This window comes from Microcaecilia unicolor, chromosome 12 (assembly GCF_901765095.1).
Source record: "Microcaecilia unicolor chromosome 12, aMicUni1.1, whole genome shotgun sequence".
Classification (NCBI taxonomy): domain Eukaryota; kingdom Metazoa; phylum Chordata; class Amphibia; order Gymnophiona; family Siphonopidae; genus Microcaecilia; species Microcaecilia unicolor.
In genome coordinates this window covers 37,569,146-37,592,415 of record NC_044042.1, presented here as the reverse complement: position 1 = coordinate 37,592,415, position 23,270 = coordinate 37,569,146, and the positions used below count along the sequence as shown (strand labels likewise).

The 23,270-nt window shown below is 40.8% G+C and overlaps 1 protein-coding gene across 2 annotated transcripts in view; it reads left to right on the top strand.

Annotated features, from left to right (window-relative positions):
• SORL1 (sortilin related receptor 1) overlaps window positions 1-23,270 on the top strand; it is a 208,982-nt gene that overhangs the window by 25,141 nt on the left and 160,571 nt on the right. For both annotated transcript variants that reach the window (XM_030220409.1, XM_030220408.1), the window contains exons 4-6: window positions 1,690-1,851; window positions 10,803-10,870; window positions 13,749-13,929. In XM_030220409.1, coding sequence (XP_030076269.1) covers window positions 1,690-1,851; window positions 10,803-10,870; window positions 13,749-13,929 — 411 coding nt within the window. The remainder of the gene's footprint in view (window positions 1-1,689; window positions 1,852-10,802; window positions 10,871-13,748; window positions 13,930-23,270) is intronic.

Genomic DNA, 23,270 nt, shown 5'->3' with positions numbered 1-23,270 from the left:
TTTTTTTTTCTTCAAAACAGAAAAAAAATGTTTGATTTATTGGGTAGGGACCAATTTTCAGACAATGATCAACAAAAATAAAAAAATTAAGTAACTGGGTTCAAATGATGGCCTGTCTGTAATAGGGTCTATGACTGATCACAACAAGGAGTGTATTTAGTGTTTAGGAATTTTTAAAAATTGTGTAATATATTTGCGTGTGTCCTAGAGTTATAAAATCATGACAGCTTTGACAAATCACTTGGCATAGAAGCATTCGGTATCAAAATCATTGACTTCAAAGACGCTATCCTTAAACATATGACATCAAAGATTGCCTCCCTCTTTTTTGGAGTTGAGTTTGAGACACAATAAGCCTGCACTCAAGGACAAGCACACTCAATGTACTGTCTTGTAGAATACGCCATAAAGCTGATAATACCAGACCAATGCCAGCTTATTCAGCTGACATTGGCCCTGCCTCTATTGGGAAAAAAATTTGTAAAGATACTTTGTGGAGTTGTTGCATATGTTTACGTCCCGCTTTTTTTGAGACATTATTATAAGGGTAGTAAATCTGAACAGTAAGTACCAAAGAACCTATTTAAGAATTAACTTAAGAATTTTTCTGAGATTCTTCTTGTCATACAATCATTTTTTATGGGTTATTTTAAGAAACGAGTGAGGAAACGTCAAGAAAATCCTTGGCTTGTGTGAATCCCTACATGTGGGACTGGCTTGACCTAGTTCTCCAGGAAGAAAGCAAAATTGTTTACCTGCAATTGGTGTTCTCCATGGACAGCATAAGTCGGTCACATATATCCTCCAACCTCCCCTTGGATTTCAAAATTTTCTTTTCATATATCATATGACAAAAGGGCTTTGTGGTACAGATGTCTATATTGTGCCTGCCTCACATGAACACAAACACCTTTTAGGCTTTTCTTGTAAAAGCTGAATGTGTTCATATCTAGGGAATGCTGATGACATAGCCCAAATGAGTGACTTATTCTGCTTTCCACAGAGAACATCAATTAAGGTAAGAAGTTTTGCATTGTTAGGTTTTTTAAATACTTGACTAAGAATGAATATTTCTGACTACTGTGCTTTTTGCCTTCCTTTTTAATACTGTGTAGTAATTTTTTTTTGTAGTTAGGATATTTTGTAATGAAAATTGTTTTCTTTATAAGCATAGATTGCAAAGCTTTGTAGGTGTTCATTCAGCACAGTTGCATCAAAGTGAATGGACACTGTAGATCAGTCTTGGTTTTGTGTTTCTCCACACTTTTTTTCTTTTTTTATGGATGAGTTGGCATCAAAATTGTTGTTTCCTCAGATACCTCTAGACAGTGTCCTTGTTCCTGTTGTCCAGGAGCAGGTTATATATCTAGCTAAAAGATCTCCTCAAGGATGCAATTTGGCATAAATAGCTCAGTGCCAACTGAGCAGGAAGATTGTCTAGCTATAATATCTAAGAAACATGGAGATGAGTGTGGAGTCTGTGAAGCAGTTGGACTCAGCTGTTATATGAGAAGTTAGGAACAAAGTATTATCAAATTTCAAAGGAGTTAAAACATTGGAAATCAATTAACCAACCTAACACGAAAATAAACATGGTCCCATAGTAGTACAAATACATGTTTCAAATGTTGACTTTGTGCAACTAATATCCCTTTTTTTCTCTTGTTTTTTTTATATTTTACCTGTTAGTACATTTTTGTTGATGCTAATTCTCCTTACTTGTGGATCTCCTTTGACTTTTGCTTGAGCATCAGTGGCTTCTCTATCCCATTTCGACCAACAGATCTTCTGTTGCACAGCACGAACCCCAACCTTGTCCTCGGTATTGACAAGTCCCATCCTAACAAACAGGTAAGAAGAACCTTTTTCCTGACAGAATAACTTATGAAATTTTAGTGCCAAAATAAATTTTGTAACTTAAGAGTGCAGAGTTTAGAAATAGAAATCACTGTACCTTATCATTGTGAAATTGAGTTTGCATGCTGTTATAAGACATGTTCAGAAAGTGGGTTTTTATCCATGAGGCTGCATGAAAGGCTGCAATATCTGATCAGTCATGTAGACTTCCCTACTTCATGTGGAATCTCCATGGGAGTCTGTGGGCCAGAGGCTTGACATTGGAGATCGTCCCGTTCTCTCTTCTTCATTCACTGATTGTCTTGTAAGAAGGCAGAGGACAGCAGCAGCACGGCGCTTCAGGCTGTGCTCTTTACTTCTACAGCCTGTGGCTTGTGTCTGTCTTAGAATTGTGTTGCACTGTAGTGTCTGAGGTGCTGTACTGCCTCTGTTATCCTACATCTAAGCTAGGATGGGAGCATGAGTGAGTGAGGGAGGGAATTAGAGGACAATAATGGGTGTGAGGGATTTGGAGGGGCTGTGGATTGCTTGTGTGTATGTTGGGAGAGACGAGAGAGTGAGTGAGGGAATCCAAGGTGCTGCAGGTATATGAGTGAGGGGATTTTATGGGGAGGAAATGGATAGAGAGGGAATTGGAACTTCAGAAGGTGGAAGGAAAATGAGGGGAATTGGGGTGTGTGCAAGTGGGTTGGGATTATGAGTGAGGGGATCAGAGATTCTAGATAGGTGTAAACGAAACAGAAAATAACTGCAGATAAATTCCATGTAACCTATCTCCAGTCTGTTCATCTACACAAATGCTCAACTGTACAACCTTTTCCTCCCTCTGAGATCTTCTGTGCTTGTCTCATTCTTTCTACAATTCAAATACTGTCATTACCACTTCTGGTGGGAGGCTGTTCACAGATCCACCACCCTTTCTGTGAAGAAGAAAAACATTTTTAGATGACGAATGTCAAAAGACGAAAAGGAGAAATCTAGCTGTTGGAGAGCACCAGGCTGATGAGGGAAGCCTGGTTCGAATCCCACTGCCGCTTCTTGTGATCTTGGGCAAGTCACTTAACTGTTGCTTCAGGTACAAAATTAGGTGATCTAAATCCAAATCTAAGGTATTCATACTCTCTAGCAGATGCGCCCTTCCACATTAATTAGATGATTTCTTTTTATCGTAAGCCTTGTGGTCACCAGTGTGAGAAATCTCTCCGGGCTCTGGATTGTAAGAGAGTTGTTATACTACCTGAAAAAGACAAGTTTATCAGGAAGTCTATTCAGTCTCTCATGATTTCAGCTGACTTGATACACCTGTGACAAAGTATATGCTAGCAAATTGGCTACCCTAATTTTTTTTTGTTACATTTGTACCCCGCGCTTTCCCACTCATGGCAGGCTCAATGCGGCTTACATGGGGCAATGGAGGGTTAAGTGACTTGCCCAGAGTCACAAGGAGCTGCCTGTGCCTGAAGTGGGAATCGAGCTCAGTTCCTCAGTTCCCCAGGACCAAAGTCCACCACCCTAACCACTAGGCCACTCCTCCACTCCTAACCTAATGCACTGAATTCTGTTATCAAACTAGTGTTCTGAAACTCGGTTAAACCTTATCAATGATAACTGTCTTGAAATTTGCATCACAGGAGCTTTCTGGTTCTCCCTCCACAAATTAATCCACAGCAGAAAATAATGCAGTGGGATTTAGCAAGGATTTTGTTTAATACTGCTCAATCTGTTTTTTTTTTCCAGTCTGTCCATATGATCTGTTCACCTCTTAATAAGTATGTGAGCAGTATGCTTCTCAATAGTGGGAGATTTCTTTCCTCTGCTAGACAAACCCTGAGCTTGGGAATCATCTCCTTGTATGCCTGATTTAGTCTTTGGAGAAAGCATAGTAGCTTAGCTGTACCAGGTGTACTCCGTAGACAACAGTGCACAATCCCACCCACCTCCGGAATAGATGATTGTGAACTTTATACTAACGGAGGAGACTTGGGGCACTACTGTACAGGGAGGGACCATTCAAGCGCAAAACTTTATACTAGCACCAAAGTCTGGGAGAGCTGTTCTGTCTCATTGCCACTAGATGATATCACAAAATGATGTTCTTGATTTCATTTTGCTGTCTGTGGAGAACAGCTATTACAGGTAAGCAACTTTGCCTTTTTCTTTAACCTCTACTGTTTTTCCCCATCACTGTTGAGTCCCATAATGCCAGTTGTGTACTATCTCCTCTTGCCAACTTATCCGAAAAAAATACATAAGAACATAAGAATTGCTATACTGGATACCATCGAAGGTCCACCTAGCTCAGTATCCTGCTTATAGCAGTGGCCAATCCAGGCTTCAAGTACATGAGAGAATCCCAAAGAGTAGCAAAATTCTATGCTACTGACACCAGGGAAAGTAGTAGTTTCCCCTGTCTACCATAATAGCAGTTTAATGGACTTTTCCTCCAGAAACTTGTCCAAACCTTTTTTTAAACCCAGATACACTAACTAATTGAACCACATCCTCTGGCAGTGAGTTCCAGAACTTAACTATTTGTTGAAAATATCTTCTATTTGTTATAAACATGTTAAGGTCATGGCGTTTTCCCAAAGTCTTTGTACTTTTTGTAGAAATAAACAATTGATTCATCTGTATCTGTTCTGCTCCATTCAGGATTTTGTAAACCTCTGTAATATTCCTCCTTAGCTGTCAGTTCTTCAAGCTGAGGAGTCCTAACCTTGTAAGCTGTTCCTCATATGAGAGGAGTTCACCCCCTTAATCGTTTTGGTTGCCCATCTTTGTATCTTTTCTAATTCTGTAAGTCATAATCCCTCCAGTTTTGCTGTACTTTTTCTTCCGTTTGTCCCTTTGCTTTTACTTTCCCAGCTTCTTTTAGCTTTTTAAAGATATTATTATCCATCTTCTTCGTTCTGTGATTTCTTGTAGGTTATGAACAGTAATCCTTTTTCCTTACTTTTTTCATCTACTTTAGAAATCTGTAGCAGACATTTTCCTCTTACTTTTTTGATTTATTTTCTAGCACAGAGTTTACTTGCACTTAAAATGTTTCCTTTCCGTTTGCCCACTGCTCTTCTAGTTCCCTTAGATTTTTTTTATTTGAAAGAAGTCTTTATTGTTCAATGAAACATAACATAACATACATTGCACAAACATCAAATAAGTACTTCTCTATTGTAAGTACAAAGAATCTAGTAATAGTTTCTTCACTGTGGTGAGTAACAGTTTCATCATTCAGATATTAACATCACGTAACTTCAAATTTTGTCGTTTATTCCATTTTTTCCCCTACCCACCCTCCCTCCAAAAGGACACAGCTGACCATTAACAATCATATTACACTCGGATAATCAACATGCTAGACTGATAGGTCTTCAGAGGGGACATTGTTCCAAACCAATTTCCATTTTCGCATCTGATTTTTGCGCTCAGCCATCAATCTCTCCATTTCACTTACATACCTCAGTTTGCGAAGCCATTTTGTTATTGGGGGAACCCCCTCCCTTCGCCAGTGTGAGGCTACGACCACCCTTGCCGTTCCCACTACATGTTTCGCCAGGATCTGTTTACATGCTGTTAAGCCTGCAATCCGAGCAGAGAACAGAAACACCTCAGGAGCCCATGGGATTGTACCTCCCAACCATTTCTGCATCCTAAAGTGGACCGCTCTCCAAAATGCACGGATTTTGATACAACCCCACCATATATGCCCCATTGTGCCCCCGTGGCCACACCTCCGCCAGCACATACCCGAGGAAGACGGAAATATCCTCTGTAAACGAGCAGGTGTAAGGTACCACCTATATAATACTTTCACTGCGTTCTCCTGCAGGGGTACATGTGTCGACACTCTCACCACGCTTCTTTCTATTCTCTCCCATTCAGGCTCTTCCAGGCACTTACCCAGTTCCTTTTCCCATCTATTCCTATGCTCCTCACTACAAATTGTTTGCTTACTTATGATGAGGTATAGGTGACTGATCAGGCCTCGAGAGGTAGCAAACTTCTCGCACACCTCCTCCAGCTCTAGCGTTTGACGCTTCATCACTTCTCGTACCGCTTTAGTCTGGAGAAAATGCGCTAATTGACGATATGCAAATTCACCTCCCTCTACCCCTGGATATCTATCCTTCAAGGCCTGAAAAGACAGCAATGAGTCCCCGTCAAACATTTGACCCCAATTTCTCACCCCTGTCTCATACCATTTAGTAAATATCCCCTTAGTGGTACCTGGTAGGAATAGAGGATTAAAGGCTATAGGAGTGTCTCGGGTCAATATGCACTGTCTCTTAGGGAATAAGCTGTCCCAGTAATAAAGTGTTGTAGTTATAGAGGGGCAGGCTCGCTCCTCCAGAATTCTGAAAGACTTTGGTAACCACATAATTGCACTCAGCGGCTTCTCGCCCAAGGAATGTTGTTCTATATGCACCCACTGACGGTCAGGATAATCCTGATGCCATTCGAGTGCCGCTTTCCCTTGTGCTGCTCTATAGTACCAAGCAAGATTGGGCACCCCTAGCCCCCCCCTCTTCCGCTCCTTGTATAACAGAGACCTCGCCAACCTAGGGTGCTTTCCGGCCCAGACGAACCGCACCAATTTATCTTGTAAGGACGCTATAAATCGCCTGGGCATCATCACAGACAGCACCTGGAAAAGATAGAGTAAGCGGGGTAGTATGTTCTAGTTCCCTTAGATTTTAAACATCCAGCTGACTTCTTCCCAGTGCACTCACCCATCTTGACCAAGTTAGTTTTCCTGAAGTCTAGAACCCTTGCTTATGAATGAACCATCACCCTTGTGCCCTAATTCTGAACCACACTGTTTGTTGATCACTAGAACCCAGGTAAGCACCTACTACTACATCAGAAACACACTGTCTTCATTCATAAGCTCCAAGTCCAGTATCATCCTGTGTGGGTTCCGTTACCTGCTGCCAGAACAGTTTTCCTGTAGAGTCTCCAGAAAATCCTGACATCTTGATGACATAACAGCTGGCATGCCAGTTAGCATTTCTCTTGCATAGCAATTTTGTGAATGTCTTCAATTAAATCATCTGCCTGGAAAGGTCTGTATATTAACACTGACAACAAATATTTAGTACCTTCCAGATGAATCTACAGTTCTGTTGCTTAATATTTTTTTTGTTAAATATGCTGCTATTCCTCCTTTATTTCCTACCTTGCCTAGCCTGAGTAGATTATAGCCCAGTACAACGCATGGTTCTTTGTGTACTGTGTGGGAGGGAGGTAGAGTGAGGGAATTGAGGGTGCAGGAGGGTAGGGAGAGTGAGTTAGGGGTTGAGAGGTATTCCTGGGGTATGAGTGAAAAGGGGATGTTGAGGGTAGAGAAAGTAACGATACTAGATGGGAGTAGGAGGTTGAGCAGTCTAAACCACTTGTAAGTAAGGAAAAAAGCCCTACAAAGCTAGCACTTCCCTCACACCATATAGCCCTTCTTGATTCCACATTCTCCTCTCTTCTCTGCTCTGATTTTTCCACTCCTCCCTTTTCCACTTCTCACCCATACTTGAGGGTTGTGTCCATCTACTAGCAGGTGGAGATAGAGGCCAAATCAGAACTGTGTCACATAGTGCTGCTGTGCACTAGGTTTGTTTCAGTATCTCTGTATCTCCAGCAGGCGGTAGAACCTTGCTGTGCAGCTCTCTCTCTCTCTCTGGTTCCTGTAGATGACAGCAGAAAAAGACCTGCACGGTCCATTCTAAACATGATGGAGCGAGGTCCCTTCCCCCTTCTTCCTCTCCACCTTTCCCCTTTCTTGTGGTGGGCTACTGGCATTTTTTTGGGACTTCAGTTGAGCTTCTGGGGCATAGGCTTTCTCTGTTAGCCTTTTGGGTGTAAGCCTGGTGGATGCTCTTCTATATCAGTAGCAAACAGACCACCTACATGTTTTTTTTTCCTCTGTGGCCAGTGTTAAGCAGAAAAGTTCTTTGCTTGCTCGTCATCCAGGAAAAATGATCCTTCTAGTTCTGGATTGGCCAAGATGTCTTTGGTACGCAGATCTGATGTGATTGAAGATTGATACTCTATTGTCTGTACCCAGTTATAGAGGCCTTCTGATTCAGGGTCCAATTCCAATTGATGATCCCTCTCCGTTTGGTCTTATGGCTTGGCTTTTGAAAGGTCACACCTACGGATAAAAGGTTAATTGGAAGAAGTCATTGCTAATCTTCTGCAAGCCCTAAAAAAAAAAAATCTACTTCTACTACATATGCTCGGGTATGGAGAACCTTTTAATCTTGGTGTTCAGAAAGAAACTTTATCTCATCTAAAGTGTCACTACCACAAATTCTAGCCATTCTTCAAGAAGGGATTAAGAAGGATCTTTCTGTCAAAGTTCAGGTAGCGGCTCTGGCTGCCCGCAACCTCGGAGTCATCTTCAACTCCTCCCTCTCCTTCTCTGCGCCTATCCAGCAGATAGCAAAGACCTGTCGCTTCTTTCTCTTTAACATCAGCAAAATTCGCCTTTTCCTCTCTGAGCACACCACCCGAACTCTCGTCCATTCTCTCATTACCTCTCGCCTTGACTACTGCAACCTACTCCTCACTGGCCTCCCACTTAACCATCTATCCCCCCTTCAATCCGTTCAGAACTCTGCGGCATGTCTTATATTCCGCCTGGACCGATATGCTCATATCACCCCTCTCCTCAAGACACTTCACTGGCTTCCAATCAGGTACCGCATACAGTTCAAGCTTCTCCTTCTAACCTACAAAAGCACTCAGTCTGCAGCCCCTCATCTCCCCTTACATTCCCACCCGTAACCTCCGCTCACAGGACAAATCCCTCCTCTCAGTACCCTTCTCCACCACCTCCAACTCCAGGCTCCGCCCTTTCTGCCTCGCCTCACCCTATGCTTGGAATAAACTTCCTGAGCCCTTACGCTAAGCCCCCTCCCTGCCCATCTTCAAATCCTTGCTCAAAGCCCACCTCTTCAATGTCGCCTTCGGCACCTAACCTATTCAGGAAATCTAGACTGCCCCAATTTGATTGCCCCTATTTGACTGACTGTACATTTGTCCTTTAGATTGTAAGCTCCTTGAGCAGGGACTGTCCTTCTATGTTAAACTGTACAGCGCTGCGTAACCCTAGTAGCGCTTCAGAAAGGTTAAGTAGTAGTAGTAGTTTTTGTGGTTCTATCCAACAGTCTTCTTTGGCAGTACATTCAGATGTTGTGCATTGTTTGAGAGGTGTCAGTCACCTTAGACTTCCATCTAGACAAGTCTGTTCTGAATGTAACCTTAATCTCATTCTTAAGGCCCTTCCAAAAAAAACCCCAAAACCCCTCTTTGAACCCCCTGCGCAAAGCTACTCTTAAGGATCTTTGAAAATGATTTTCTTAGTAGCTGTGTCTTCGGCCAGAAGGATTTCATAGCTTCAAGCCTTCTTTTGTAGAGACCCTTCTCTGTTTTACTAAAGCTGGGGTGTCTCTCCATACAGTCCCTTCCTTTTTAGCTAAGGTGGTTTCTGCTGTTCATGCTAATCAAACTCTGTATTTACCCTCCTTTTCTGAAGAAGATTGTAGATAAGAATTTTCCTCCTTGCGTCTCCTTAAGAATTCTTGATTTTTGGTGCTCAGTTCATCTTTTTATTCTTCTCTTGGGATCCAGAAAGGGTTTGTTCGCATCTAAAGCAACTATAGATCATTGGTTATCATATACTATCTATTCAATATATTTGTTAGTGGGGAAAATAACTCTCTTCCATCTTAAAGCTCATTCTACAGGGGAACTATCTGCTTCCTTTTCAGAAGCCCATACTGTCTCTATAGATGAAATTTGTAGGGCCGTCACATAGTCCACATTTCATACGTTTTCTAAGCATTATCTTCTAGATTTGGCAGCTAGGGCAGAAACTTTCTCTGGGGCTTCTGTTCGTCTAGAAGGGTTATTGCATTCCCTCTTGATGACTACTTTTATACATCCCAAAAGTGTAGGCTGATTGTTTGGAGATGCTAAGAAAGGAAAACTTAGCTCTTATCTGATAATTTTTTTTTTTGCTTTAGTCCTAAAGGATTAGTGCAGAGCTTGGCTATCCAAATACTGAATAAAACTTAGGGCTTTGTTTACTAAGCCATGCTAGAGGCACGTTAGCATTTTTAGTGCGTGCTAAGCATTGGTGCATACTAACTGTGTAGACAACCATAATATTCCTATGGGCGTCTTTAGTGCAAGCTAATTTTTAGCATGCACTAAAAACACTGGTGCACCTTAGTAAATAGGGCCCTTAGTGCACAGCAGCATTATGTGGCAAAGTTCTAATTTGCTCTGTCTCTCCACCTGCTGGTAGATGGGCACAAGTGTAGACTAATCTTTTGGGTCTAAAGGTATGAAAATTATCAGGTAAGAACCAATTTTTCTGTCTCGTTCTAAGCATAATGTGAGAACATTACAAATGTACGGTCACTGGAAGAAAGGAATTCTGAGCTACTGTGCAGTATCAGCAGTTACTGCTCAGGCTTGGGTGTATGCGTGGTAAGTTCCAGAAAGAGCTACAGTTTCATGGCTGGGCTAGACTGGGGAGAACACACTCCTTGTGTCTATTAATTAGGGATGTGCACCGAGAGCACTCATTCAGTTTAGTGTGTGCAAAATAGATTTAATGTGTATCAACTTAAAAACTAATGCATGAACTCTAGATTTGTATACATTTAAAAAGTTCTAATACTTGTTAAAACGTTTTGTTTATTAAACCAAATGTATGAAAGGAACCAAAAAGCCACCTATATCTTGACAATGAGTTAAAAAAGTTTTGTTAACTGTGCACATCCTTGCTATTGATGAAAAAAAAAAAAAACCTCATGGTGCTGTTAAGGGCATGTTGTGAATGTACTGGAAACATAAAACAGTAAGAAGCTGTCTAGTAATAAGTAATATACATATATGTTGAAGATCAGTGTAGCACTAATCTGCATTTTCTTGTACCTCAGCTTTGGAAATCGGAAGATTTTGGTCAGACTTGGATAATGATCCAAGAGCATGTACAATCCTTTTATTGGTAAGTATTGCATTTTTTTTTTTTACATTCTGTTCCCCCCTGTTCCTTTTCCATAGTAAGTGTTGCACAAATTTATTTATTATATTTGTATCCCGCACTTTCCCACTAAAAGCAGGCTCAGTGCGGCTTACATAATAATAGGTAACACAGAATTTTGTTATGTAAAGTAGGAAATTTAAGTATAACATAATAGAAGGATGGATGGGTAGTAATAGGATGGGTAGGTAGGTAGAGACAGGTGATAGAGAGAGGAGGGTAAGGTGGGAGATAGAGTCTGGGTCAGTGTCGTTTTCTCTTCAGTATATGTAAGGTAGATGGGTTAATGAGATTAATCTGGGTAGGCTTGTTTGAATAGATGGGTTTTTAGTGCTTTTCTGAATGGTAGGTGTTCATGGATTACTCAGATAGGTCTAGGGAGATCGTTCCATAGACGGCTGCCCAGGAAGGAGAAATTGGATCCATAATAAGTTTTGTACTTGAGAACTTTACAGCTGGGGTAGTGCAGGTTGAGGTACTTTCGTGAGGATACAGACATGTTTCTTGCTGGAAGGTCGACCAGATTTATCATATAGTTCGGAGATTCTCCGTGTATTACCTTGTGGATTAAAGTCTGGGCTTTGAAATTGATACGTTCTTTGATTGGGAGCCAGTGCAGTCTTGCATGGAGAGGAGTTGCAATGTATCTACATTTTGGTAAGGGTAGAAACTTTATAAGGCTTTTGTTAATATTGGTCATGCAATAATTTTTTTCCCTGCCTACACAAGGTTAGACAGTTGCTTAGTAGAAGACGACAGTAGTCTATTATATTTACTCTCCTTCACGATACCCATGAATGGTTTATTAGGTAAGGCTGTTTTTTCACCAAAACCTTATGGGATCCCACTTCATTATTTTCTGCTGTGTATGAATTGAATGTTTGAAAAATAAAACTTAGAAAATAATTTTTTCTTATCAAAATCGTTTTCTGGACATCCATGGATCAAGCTTAAAATGTTGGAGCTATATGCTCGCCCAAGATCCTTCTGATCTGTCCACACTTAAAAATTTCCACCTAAAGGGAATGTTTGATAAACATTTTAAGACGCAGAGCCTCTTGTGACTGGAATGATTTACCACAGAATATCAGAAATAATAAAGATGTGACTTTTAGAAGATATGCACTCATACTTGACTGTTAATGATATTTTAATTAATTTATTTTGAATTGTAGAATATAAGTTGTTTTAAACCAATTATGTAAATTTGCTATTGTAACTTGTATCTTTATTGTACTTGGTTATATATCTAATAATATACTTATTTAGTTTTGTATCTTTATTGTAATTTTCTTTGAACTTGCGTGGCTAGCAGACTTATTTTCGAAAGAGATGGACATCCATCTTCTCACATAAATCAGTACTTGGACGTCCATCTCTCAGAGACGACCAAATCGATATAATTGAAACCCGATTTTGGATGTCTCTAACTGAAGTCCGTCGAAAGGACGTCCAAATTTCAAGGGGGCGTATCAGAGGCGTAGTGAAGGCGGGACTTGGGCGTTCCTAAGGCTTGGATGTCTTTGACCCATAATCGAAAAAAGCAGAGACGTCCATGACTACAACTTGGACGTTTTCACCTGGATGTGTTTTTATTACATGGGTGTAGGGTGAGGAGCCTTCATAAAAACAGACAGACTATATGGTTTAAAAGTAACAAAACTCTTCAATTGTGTGGTTCAAAAGGAAAAATGTAAAGAAACCTAAGGAGCTCTGATCCCACATCTTCCTTCAGGACACCAGCTTGGATTCTATGGCAGTCTCAGTTCCACCAGCTGCAGCATAAAACTTATTTACTATAACATAGCAGGGAATTGCACATATCAAACTTAGATTGTGAGCCCTCCTGGGACAGACAGAGAAATATCCAGTGTACCTGAATGTAACTCACCTTGAGCTACTGCTGAAAAAGGTGTGAGCAAATCTAAGTAAAATAAATAAATTATGGCTGAAAAACATCTAAGTCTGAGGAACGCCCAAGTCCTGCCCTGAACACACCCCTGATACTTGCCCTTGAGATTTGGACGCACTTCTGGTGGACCTCAAAGAAAAACGTCTAAAAATAAGATTTGAAAATACTGATTTGGACGTTTTTCTGAGAAAAGCCAAATTTCCACTTTTGCCATACTTAGATCCTAGGATGTATGCCCATGAAGTTCCCTACTAATGACCAGAGTCCCTTTCTCTGCTTTCCAATCCAATAAATATTGGAAAGAAATTATTTATGGGTCCAATTATATCAGATGTGTAGTTCATTTTATTCCTTGTAAATTTTATCTTATAGCTTTCTTAAAGATTGCTTTGTCCTGCCAACTAATACCTGCTGCCATAGGACAGTGGCGCCCTGTGGTTAAACTGTAAAAGTCATCCTTTGAAATCTGTTGACAGTGACGTCTAATGGTTTGATGTATTAACATGTGTAGTTTCAGTTCATTATTTTCAAACCAACAAAATACTTTGGTATATTGTTCCACTCAAAGTGCCCTCTCCCTTCTTTATCCAGGTCAAAGTCATGTGCGCACACATACCCACATGTACACATTGAGAGGCTGGAAAAAATTCCATGAGCCATGCTCTGCATACTTTCCTCATTTGTTAGCTAAGCATCTAATACCTCCTCCTAGGCTATATTTTAGGATGAAGTGTTGTTATTTTACCTTTATAAAGGTAGCAATAAAAAGGGTAAAACAAATTATCCTACGCTTAGTGTGTTCTATATACTTAATATAATTCCCCTAAATACTCAGTTTTAATTTGTACGGTAGGCTGAAATTTCAGTCAGATGGTATACCTACAGACCATGGGGTAACAAGAATAATATATGTGTATTTTTAATTTGCAGGGGTGTTGATCCATATGATAAACTGAATACAATATATGTAGAACGACATGAACCAATGGGCTTTTCAACTATACTACGCAGCACAGATTTTTTTCAAACAAGGGAAAGCCAAGAAATTATTCTGGAAGAAGTTGATGACTTTCAGCTCAGGGAAAAGTATATGTTTGCCACTAAAACTGTGGTAAGTGATGATTGCAAGACATTACTGTACATACGAGCTTGGGATTTTGTTTTAAAGGTATTAAAGTTTTTGTTTTTTAGTGGTGGAACTGAAAAGGATAATAAGGTATGCAAACATAGTTGGTAATGCTTTTACTTTGAAATATGAAAAGTTAATATCTTGCACTCCAGGGTCTGTAAGAATTTACGTGTGTGAAGCTCTTAATTTGTAACCATTTCAATTCTCATGTTAAAAAAAAAAAAAAGTAATGGGATAGGAGGCAATGACCTTCTGTGGATTAGGAATTGGTTATTGAACAGAAAACAGAAGATATGGCCATTTTTCTCCATGGAGGAGGGTGAATAGTGGAGTTCCGCAGGGATCTGGCCAAAAAAAGCAAACATGATGCCAGGAATTATTAGGAAAGAGATGCAAAATAAGACCAAGAATTTATAATGTGTCTGTATTGTTCCATGGTGCAACTTCACCTTGAGAATTGTATTCAATTCTGGTCGCCATATTTCAAAAAAGATATAGCAGAATTAGAAAAGGTTCAAAGAAGAGCAACCAAAATTATAAAGGGGATGGAACTCTTTCCTTATGAAGAGGTTAAGGCTCTTCAGCATGGAAAAGAGAAGGCTGAGGGGGGGATACGATTGAGGTCTGTAAAATCCTGAGTGGTGTAGAACGGGTAGAAATGAATCGATTTTTAACTCTTCAAAAAACTACAAGGACTGGGGGACCCTCAATGAAATTAAATAGGAGGAAATATTTTTTCAGTCAAAGAATAGTTAAGCTCTGGATCTTGCTGCCAGAGGATGTGGTAACAATGGTTAGCGTATCTGGGTTTAAAAAAGGTTTGGACAAGTTCCCGGAGGAAAGTTCATAGTCTTACTAAGATGGATATAGGGGAAGCCACTGCTAGTCCCAGGATTGGTAGCATGGAATGTTGCTACTAATTGGGTTTCTGGCAGGTAATTTTGACCTGGATTGGCCACTGCTGGAAGCTGGATACTGGGTTAGATGGATCATTGGTCTGACTCAATATGGCTATTCTTATTTTCCTGGTACTAGCTGTGAAAGCTGCAGATCTAATGTTCATAGTACGTTTAAGGAGTTGTTTATTCAAAGCTTTTTAACCAGGCAGGAGAGGCTTCTGCCTGGTTTAAATTCTACTGACTGGATCAAACCTGGATATTCAGTGGCAAATACTCGAATACTACGAGGATGGTCTGAAGCAGTGGTGTAGCGAGACCCAGTATTTTGGATGGGGGCCAGAATTAACTTGGATGGGCTGTTCCATGCCCTCTCTCCCCCGGATTCCCAGAGGTGCTTTTCGTCCAACATCTCTCCCTTCTCCGACGTCCTGGCATCTACCTTCCTGTCTCTGATACCTGTCCTTTTGCAGTGTACCTTACAGGCGCCCTTTTGCCTGCAGCGATTCATTTTTGCTGTCTCGCTGGCCCCACAGGCTTCCATCTGCTACATCCCACTCTCGCCAATGTCATTGACTGTTTTTTGTCTGGCGGGATGCAGCAGATGGAAGGCTTTGGGGCTACTGCAGTAGGCCGGCGGTACTTCCCATCCCCAGCGCACCGGGGTGTTCCCAGTGGTAATCGGGCAGTGCTGCTCGCTGCATGGTTACCGCTGGGTTAGTGCGGGAGCCCCTACCGTCACCTCAGTGGTGCTTTGCTTGCCGCACAGCCATTTCCTGCAGAAAAGAAAGGCTATCTTTTTATCAGCTGCAGTAAAAGGGGGCCTTGGCGTGTGTGAAAAACATGCGCCAATGCCAGCACAGACCCCCTTTTTGCCGTAGCTTGGTAAAAGGGGCCCTAAGGCAGGAAAATATCCAATAAATTTTACAAGCTTAAAACACACAATTTCTTCACAGGGACCCTGCTACGTCTGCTTTAATTTCTTATGCCTGGGAAGATGCAAACTTGTTCCCAATTTTTGTTTGTTTGAGTTTGTTCCTCTTGACAGCACATTCATATGCTTCTAGTGAACTAAATGTAGGTTTACTTTTTAGAAAAAAATTGGGTTATGCATCATATGTAGAGCAGGTCCTCAAAATATTTCCTAACCCTAACTTGTCCCATTGTTGATTTTGTTGTGTAATTTAAGGCCAGATATACTAATGGTTTTCCCTATACATGAAATGGGGAAAACCAATACTAAAATAAAAACAAAATGCTATACAAATTATATTCATCTTATTATATTTTTGTTAGCATGGTATTTGCATAACATTTATGTCAGTGTTATCATAGTATTTGCAATTATTTCAGTAGAACACTTTAAAATAATTAATCTGGCTCATGATATCTGGAAAATAGTGGTCTCCATATTGTAATCCATTATCTGGGAAAGCTTTGTATCAGTAATGAGAATGACCCGAGACCTTTCTAAACTCCAGATAGGGCAGGCGGGTCCAGTAATCCCTGCCACTTCTCTCTCCTTCAGTGTTCATAACCTTAGCTTAATTGTTTAGATGGTGTGGTGCTCTGTAGATTAATTATGTATCAAAGCATGAGAACACTGTGCTGTTCACAGTTGAACTGAGGTGTCCAGAAACAAGTGATGGCAGAAACAGCAGGTTAACGGAATCCTAGGCCAATGATCTCAGGAAGGGAGAGCTCCCTTTAGCTGTAAAAGCACATCCAAATGGCCTTGTTCCTGACTGTTCTGGATAAAAAATGCTTTACTGCAATTTCTGGCCTAATGTAACATAACATGCCTAAATGTTTCCATTATTAAAAAACAACTTGTTTCATAAAATGAACCTCATCTTCATTGTATTTATTCTTTAACTCCAAATCCAAAACAAAACAAGGAAAACTTTCTAGCTCTCTTGATTTCCCCTCAGCGTTACTTTTTCACACAGGAAATCTTTCTTTGTTCTTATTTACCAGCAATGTACCTGTGCCACATAAGCTCCTGTTGCTACTACTTCTGCTTATTTCTATAGTGCTACTAGATGTATGCAACGTTGTACAAAAAACACATAAGAGACAGTCCCTGCTGAACAGAGCTTACAATTTATTCAAGACATACAAACAACAAATAAGAGATTAGGGAGTTTTGTTTTATTGTCAGAATGATTAAAACAGACATGAGTATTGAACAGGTTGAGAGTTAAAAGCATCCTTAAAAGGATGGACTTTCAGCCTAGTTGTGAATAGGGTCAGAGATTGAGTGTGATGCACCATCTCAGGAAGTCTATTCCAGGCATAGGATGCAACAAGATAAAAGGAATAGAGTCTGGAGTTGGTGGTGGAGAAGAAGGGTACAGATAGTAGTGACTTTATTTATTTATTTATTATGATTTATTTACCACCTTTTTGAAGGAATTCAGTCAAGGCGATGTACAGTAAGAATACATCAGACATGAGCAATAGACAATTACAGCAGTAAAAATCTTCAAAAACAATACAAAGTATGGCATGGTATACTATTTACAATGTCAACACAATACGTAATAGAACATTATAATTGATAGCGAAGGGTAAAGCAAAAATGTAACATATAGAAGGGTAAGAAAGTAGGAAGAGTTAGAAAGTAAGGTGATTGATTTAAAGAATGTTGCACATGAGGTCAGAGAAATAGTTAAATATTATCTCAGCTAGGGTAGGAGTGAATAAACATGTCCTGCTGTAGTATATGCAGCTTGAGTCAGTCCTCGTGTTAGTGAGACATAATGAGTTAGTGAGAGACCTGGATGAGTAATCTTAAGCGTGAGATGAGTGTGGATAAGGGTTTTGGTAGTGTGCTCAGAAAAGAAGGGATGAATTTTGGTGACCTGAGAACAAAAGGAAAAGCTTCCGAGTCAAAATTAGAGAGTCGCACGGGGACAGAAATCGAACCTGGCCCTGCCGCATAGTCACCTTGACTCTGCCCCCTCCCAAGAATGCCAGATTCTGTAAGCAGTGAAAATATTGGTGAAAGTAACATTAAATGTACTTTATTCCATATTCTAAATACAAAATTAAAAAAGATATACATTTTCAAAAAAAGCAAACATCCGTGAGCAGCAGGTCTCCCTTTCCTTTCCTCTCTATCCCCTTCTATTCCATATGCTCCATTTCCTTCTTTTTCCTTCCCCCCTTCATGTATGTCCCCCTTACCATTCTTTTTTCCAGTCCTGTCCCTCCCCCCACACTCCCCCCACCCTTTTTACAGCCCCCTTCCATCCATCCATTTCCCCTTTAGCACCAAGTCAGGGTGCCCTCCCTTAGTGCACCCTGGCTCTTTAGGGCAGGAAATATCCTCACTCTTTCCTGCCCGCTGTCGCTGATCTGTTCGCTAGGCACTGGGTCCATCCCTGGTTCCATCAGTTGCACACATTAGACAACTAACAAATTCTGCCTTGACAAATGCAATGAATTACATGACATTCAAGGTGGTCATGTAATTCATTGCATGATTTTATGTCAGCTTGTTTATTAAAGATTTTTTAAGAAACAACTTTGGCTTCACCCTGGTCCTTGGTTATCTCCACTGTCTGGTTGCTGTGCAGCTTTCTAGTTCAAATCACACAACATTGATCTTTCTCTAGCTGTCTGCTTTCCCTTTCACGTGTTTGAGCACATCACCACCATAGCATGCTGAATCTATCTTGGATAAAAGATGGAAATCCAAGTCACCTGTGTCATAGTACTATGACAAAATCACTAAGCATCAAACATGTTCTGATACTGGAATAGATTTCATGAGGTCTTCAACAAATTACTGGTTGAGTTAATGAAAAACTCAACTTCATCCAAAAGTTTTTGGCAGAATCTAAAAAGCACATGTTGCTGCTTTTGAACAGAAGGGAAGAACAAATTGTTTCCACGGTTTGAAAACCATTATTGCACCAAATAATTGATTCATGGAAAGGAACATGGTAAACTTTTCAAACACATAGTGGTTGAGCCTTCTGTTTCCTCATGACTGGCTGGAGGCCACCTACTGTGGGTCAATATTTCTGTTGGGTCTTCCAATATGGAATATTAAAGCAGATTTTACCAGTGCAGTGTTTACATAAAATCATGTTGTGAAATAAAAACAGAATATGGTATGCTTCAGATATTGATAGTGATAACTACATTATTACGGCTGGCATTCAGAGTTAGTTTTCACTATTACCCATGTCAATTTAATATAAGAGAAATTGCAAATATAATTTTAACACACAAAATTTGGGACCACTTGGTCAGCCTGAGACATTTAGGGGGCTTATTTACTAAGCTATATTAGATGTTAATGTGGCAATTAATGTATACTAACAATTAATGGTGGGGTAATTTCCATATTAACAGCTAATGTGGAATGAGGCACAGAATGGAAGGGGATAATACCTTACAGTTAATGTAGAGGTGACTGTATGCCATCTTAATACAGCACGACAGTTAACGAAGCTGCGTGCTTGGGAAGCTGCATGCTCGTGGCAGTCTGCTGCTACAGGCTGCACCTAATGTCAGTGAAGGAGAACGAGATTGGCATTTTGTGATGCTTGCTGACCTGGCATTGCCACAGGCAGCTGATGGTATGCAAGGATGGCCCCACCATGCAGTTTCAATGGTCTTTTAGGCAGTGACATCAGGGGAACATGGAGAGCAATAGGGATCATAGCTCTGAAGAAGCAGATAGGGCCAGAACCTCCACTATTTTGTCCTTTGTTTCAGTCACTGCGACTTCCATTCAGTACTGTCCCCTCAAAGCTTTCCCCGCTGACTGTAGGAGTTTGGGACACAGGTGCTCTAGAGGCAGTTGGCTCAGAAGGATTTTTTCCAATGTTTGTACTCCTGATGTACCTCGCCTTTTGTATAAAACAGGGCAAAAAGTCTTTGGGCCACAGTAGACACTGAATTGGAAGATAAGGTCCCTAGATCTGATAAAGCGAAAAAGAGGGACAAATCGTCACTAGTAGAAAAACAGCAACCAGACAGTGGAGATGACCAAGGACCAGGGTGTAGCCAAAGTTGTGTTTTACTTAAAACAAAGGCTACTACATTATCGTTTTTCTCTCTTCAAAACACATTCTTCATCCTACGTTGTTTCGTTCCCACATATTGTGGTGGCCTTGACTAAAGCAATTTTCCCTATAAGACTAGAGGTTAATTTTCTCTCTTTTTCTAATAATTCTGGATCACAAATTATCTTGCTTCATTTGTGGACCTAAATCACATTTACCCCTAATTTCTCCTTTTCACACAAGCTTGGGAGTTGGGAATGGGTGGTGAAGGGAGGGCAATATTACAGTTGTCCTTGAACTGCTCCTTTTCTTTTTTTTCTCTTGCTCCTTCAATATTTGTGTTATATATAATATGCACTTTTATGTTTTGAATATTTAATATGAATAAACTAGTGTGATGATCATAACACTCTGTTGTGGTATTCAAATTCAAGTATGATTTATTTGATATACCGAAAATATAATTAAAATCTAAGTGGGTTGCATAGTTAAAAGTATACGGGAGTAGGGGTGGTACAACTAAAACACTTCTCTAAACATAGCAAATACACATAAAGCACACCCATAAGGAATGTAGGGAAAGGAAAGGTTACACAGTTAATTGAGGGAGAGCATAAGGGAAAGAGAAGGAGAGACACTATTCATCCTCGGGATCCTCCAGCTGATAAAGCCATGGGTCAAGCACACAGACACAAGGAGTCCAAAACCTAAGATGGAGAGACAAGTAAGAAATAGTATGTTTTTAATTGAGATTTGAGTGTATCAAAGGATGCTTCAAGATGGAGGTAACGAGAGAGGGCCTGTTCTAAAGTGTAGGAGCTACTACACTGAAGCATGATATTCTTGTGGAATCAGGAAACAACTTACAGAAGGAGAGAATTACCAGGAGACATTGTTGCCTGATATTCAAAATGATTTAAGTGGGGCAGGAGAAGCACATGTCCATTTAATTGTACTCTGGCAGTGCCGCTGGGACACTCTGAGAGACCATTGATGTCAAGTCTGAGCATTGCCTAGGCAGTCTGGGACGAAGTTGGGGAAGAGCTGGCAGTTATGTGGGCATGGGCCATATTCCATGCCGGTGCCTGCATAGCTAAGTGGCAAGAAAAGATCGCCTAAAAAGCAGTCCTTTCACTGCTTGGCTCTGTGAGTACCTGCACTGAATATCAGCTGGCACCTGCATAACAGTTGGTGTATTGCATAATATGCCTGTGTCAGCTGTACTGTATAGGGCACACGGGCGGAAAGCTAAAACAGCGTATTGCTGAACATTTAAGTTGTATAAGAAATGGCCGCCTCAAAGCCCCATTAGTGACCCACTGGAGAGAAGCAAATCATGCAATAGAGGAATTGCAATTTACAGCATTAATTCAAGTGTCTTTGAAGTGTGGTGGAGATGTCAGAGAGGTGCTAAGAGTGCAAGAACAAAGGCTGATTTTTTTTATAACGCACAGTGGTCCCCAATGGTCTAAATTTAGAAGTGGAGTGGTAGTTACAATGAGCAGGAACGTAATGAATTTCAATTAAGGGAGAGTGTCTAGACTATAAAATCCAGTAAGCATTAATGTCGGTACTCCGGGTATGATACCGGAAGTGGAAAGGGGGCAGGACTTGGACGTGGTTTCCCCCAGTAAGCAGCTTATGGTTTGATTGTTTTGTATGAATGTATTAAGATATGTAAAAGGTTTTTGAATACTGATCGATACTTGCCTTTGGTATTAAAGGATATTTTGTTCCTCCTGAAGAAGAGAATGAAATACAGGTCCGTATTGGGGAGCAAGCTGATCTGTTAAAGCTTATTCAGAAAATGATGTGGAAGCTTTAGTCAGGAAGATACAAGTGTGATACCTGTGTGGGGAAGCTGATTCCTTTGTTTTGGAGTGCCTAGTATGGACATTAATTGAGGTGACATTGGATGGCAAATGGAATATGCTTAACTTTGGATTTATAAAGATCAGACGAGGATTGGATGAAATAAATATTTAACAACAAGCAGCGGCGAGTTAGTATCGTAGCCGGAAAGTTTATATACATTGTAAAGGAAGAAATTATGCAGTAATAAAGACTATTGTGCCTGGAAAGACTGCATATCATTCAAGGAAAGGTTTGAATAGATGAACTCTTGAGAAAGTTAAACGTTAAGGAGAAAATGTAAAATGATTTTATAATTGGCACTTGAAAGGTATTAATCCGCAAACAAATCTTTTCCGGAGATGGGAAGGCGGTAGAGCGAGAGGACATGAAATGAGATTGAAGGGGGGCAGACTCAGGAAAGATATCAGGAAGTATTTTTTCACAGAGAGGGTGGTGGATGCTTGGAATGCCCTCCCGCGGGAGGTGGTGGAGATGAAAATGGTAACGGAATTCAAACATGCGTGGGATATGCATAAAGGAATCCTGTGCAGAAGGAATGGATCCTCAGAAGCTTAGCCGAAATTGGGTGGCGGAGCAGGTGGGGGGAAGAGGGGTTGGTGGTTAGGAGGCGAGGATAGTGGAGGGCAGACTTATACGGTCTGTGCCAGAGCCGGTGATGGGAGGCGGGAAATACTGCTGGGCAGACTTGTACGTTTTGTGCCCTGAATAAGGCAGGTACAAATCAAGGTAAGGTATACACATATGAGTTTGTCTTGTTGGGCAGACTGGATGGACCGTGCAGGTCTTTTTCTGCCGTCATCTACTATGTATTGTGTTATACGTAACCCCATGAAAAGAAAATTATGTGGTGAATGAGGTAGTGAATGTTGAGAGTGTGTGAAGTGATTTAGGTTTTGATGAATGTGAATTTATAAGGCTTGTATTGTATTTAAATAGGAATTAAAGTTGAAAACGTCATTGATAAATTTAAAACCTCTGGAGTATAGTGGATGTGGCCCGCGTAACTTGTCGCCAGTTGCATGTCCACCACCTTTCTGCCTTCCCTCCCCCTCTTTCTGATCCCCTCTATCCTCCCCATCCCCTGTAGGACCTCTCTTCCCCTCCCCTGACCTAATAATACCTGGTGATCTGTGGTCCTAAGGGCAGCTGCGATGCCCGCTCACATTGTGTCTTCAGCTCCAAAATGGCACCCATGGCCTTTAGGGGCAGCCTCACAGTACTAATGAATGGGAAGACTTTCACTGCTCTTCAGGAGGAAGGGGAATTGGAACGAAGGGGAGGGGACACCTGACCAGTACTCTTATGCGGGTGCCGACTAAATATCAGCTAGGACCCGCATAAATCCCAGTGACAAGCTCTTGGTCTACCAGATCACCACGTTCAATGCCAGTACCTGGATATGGCCCAGTATTAAATATTGGGGCCCAATTCTGCCGATGGTGATCAGCGTTTAAAAAACACTATCCTCTGCCAGCTGAATATTGACTAGATAGATTCTAGAATCCATGTTAAATGAAAACAAGCTGAATTA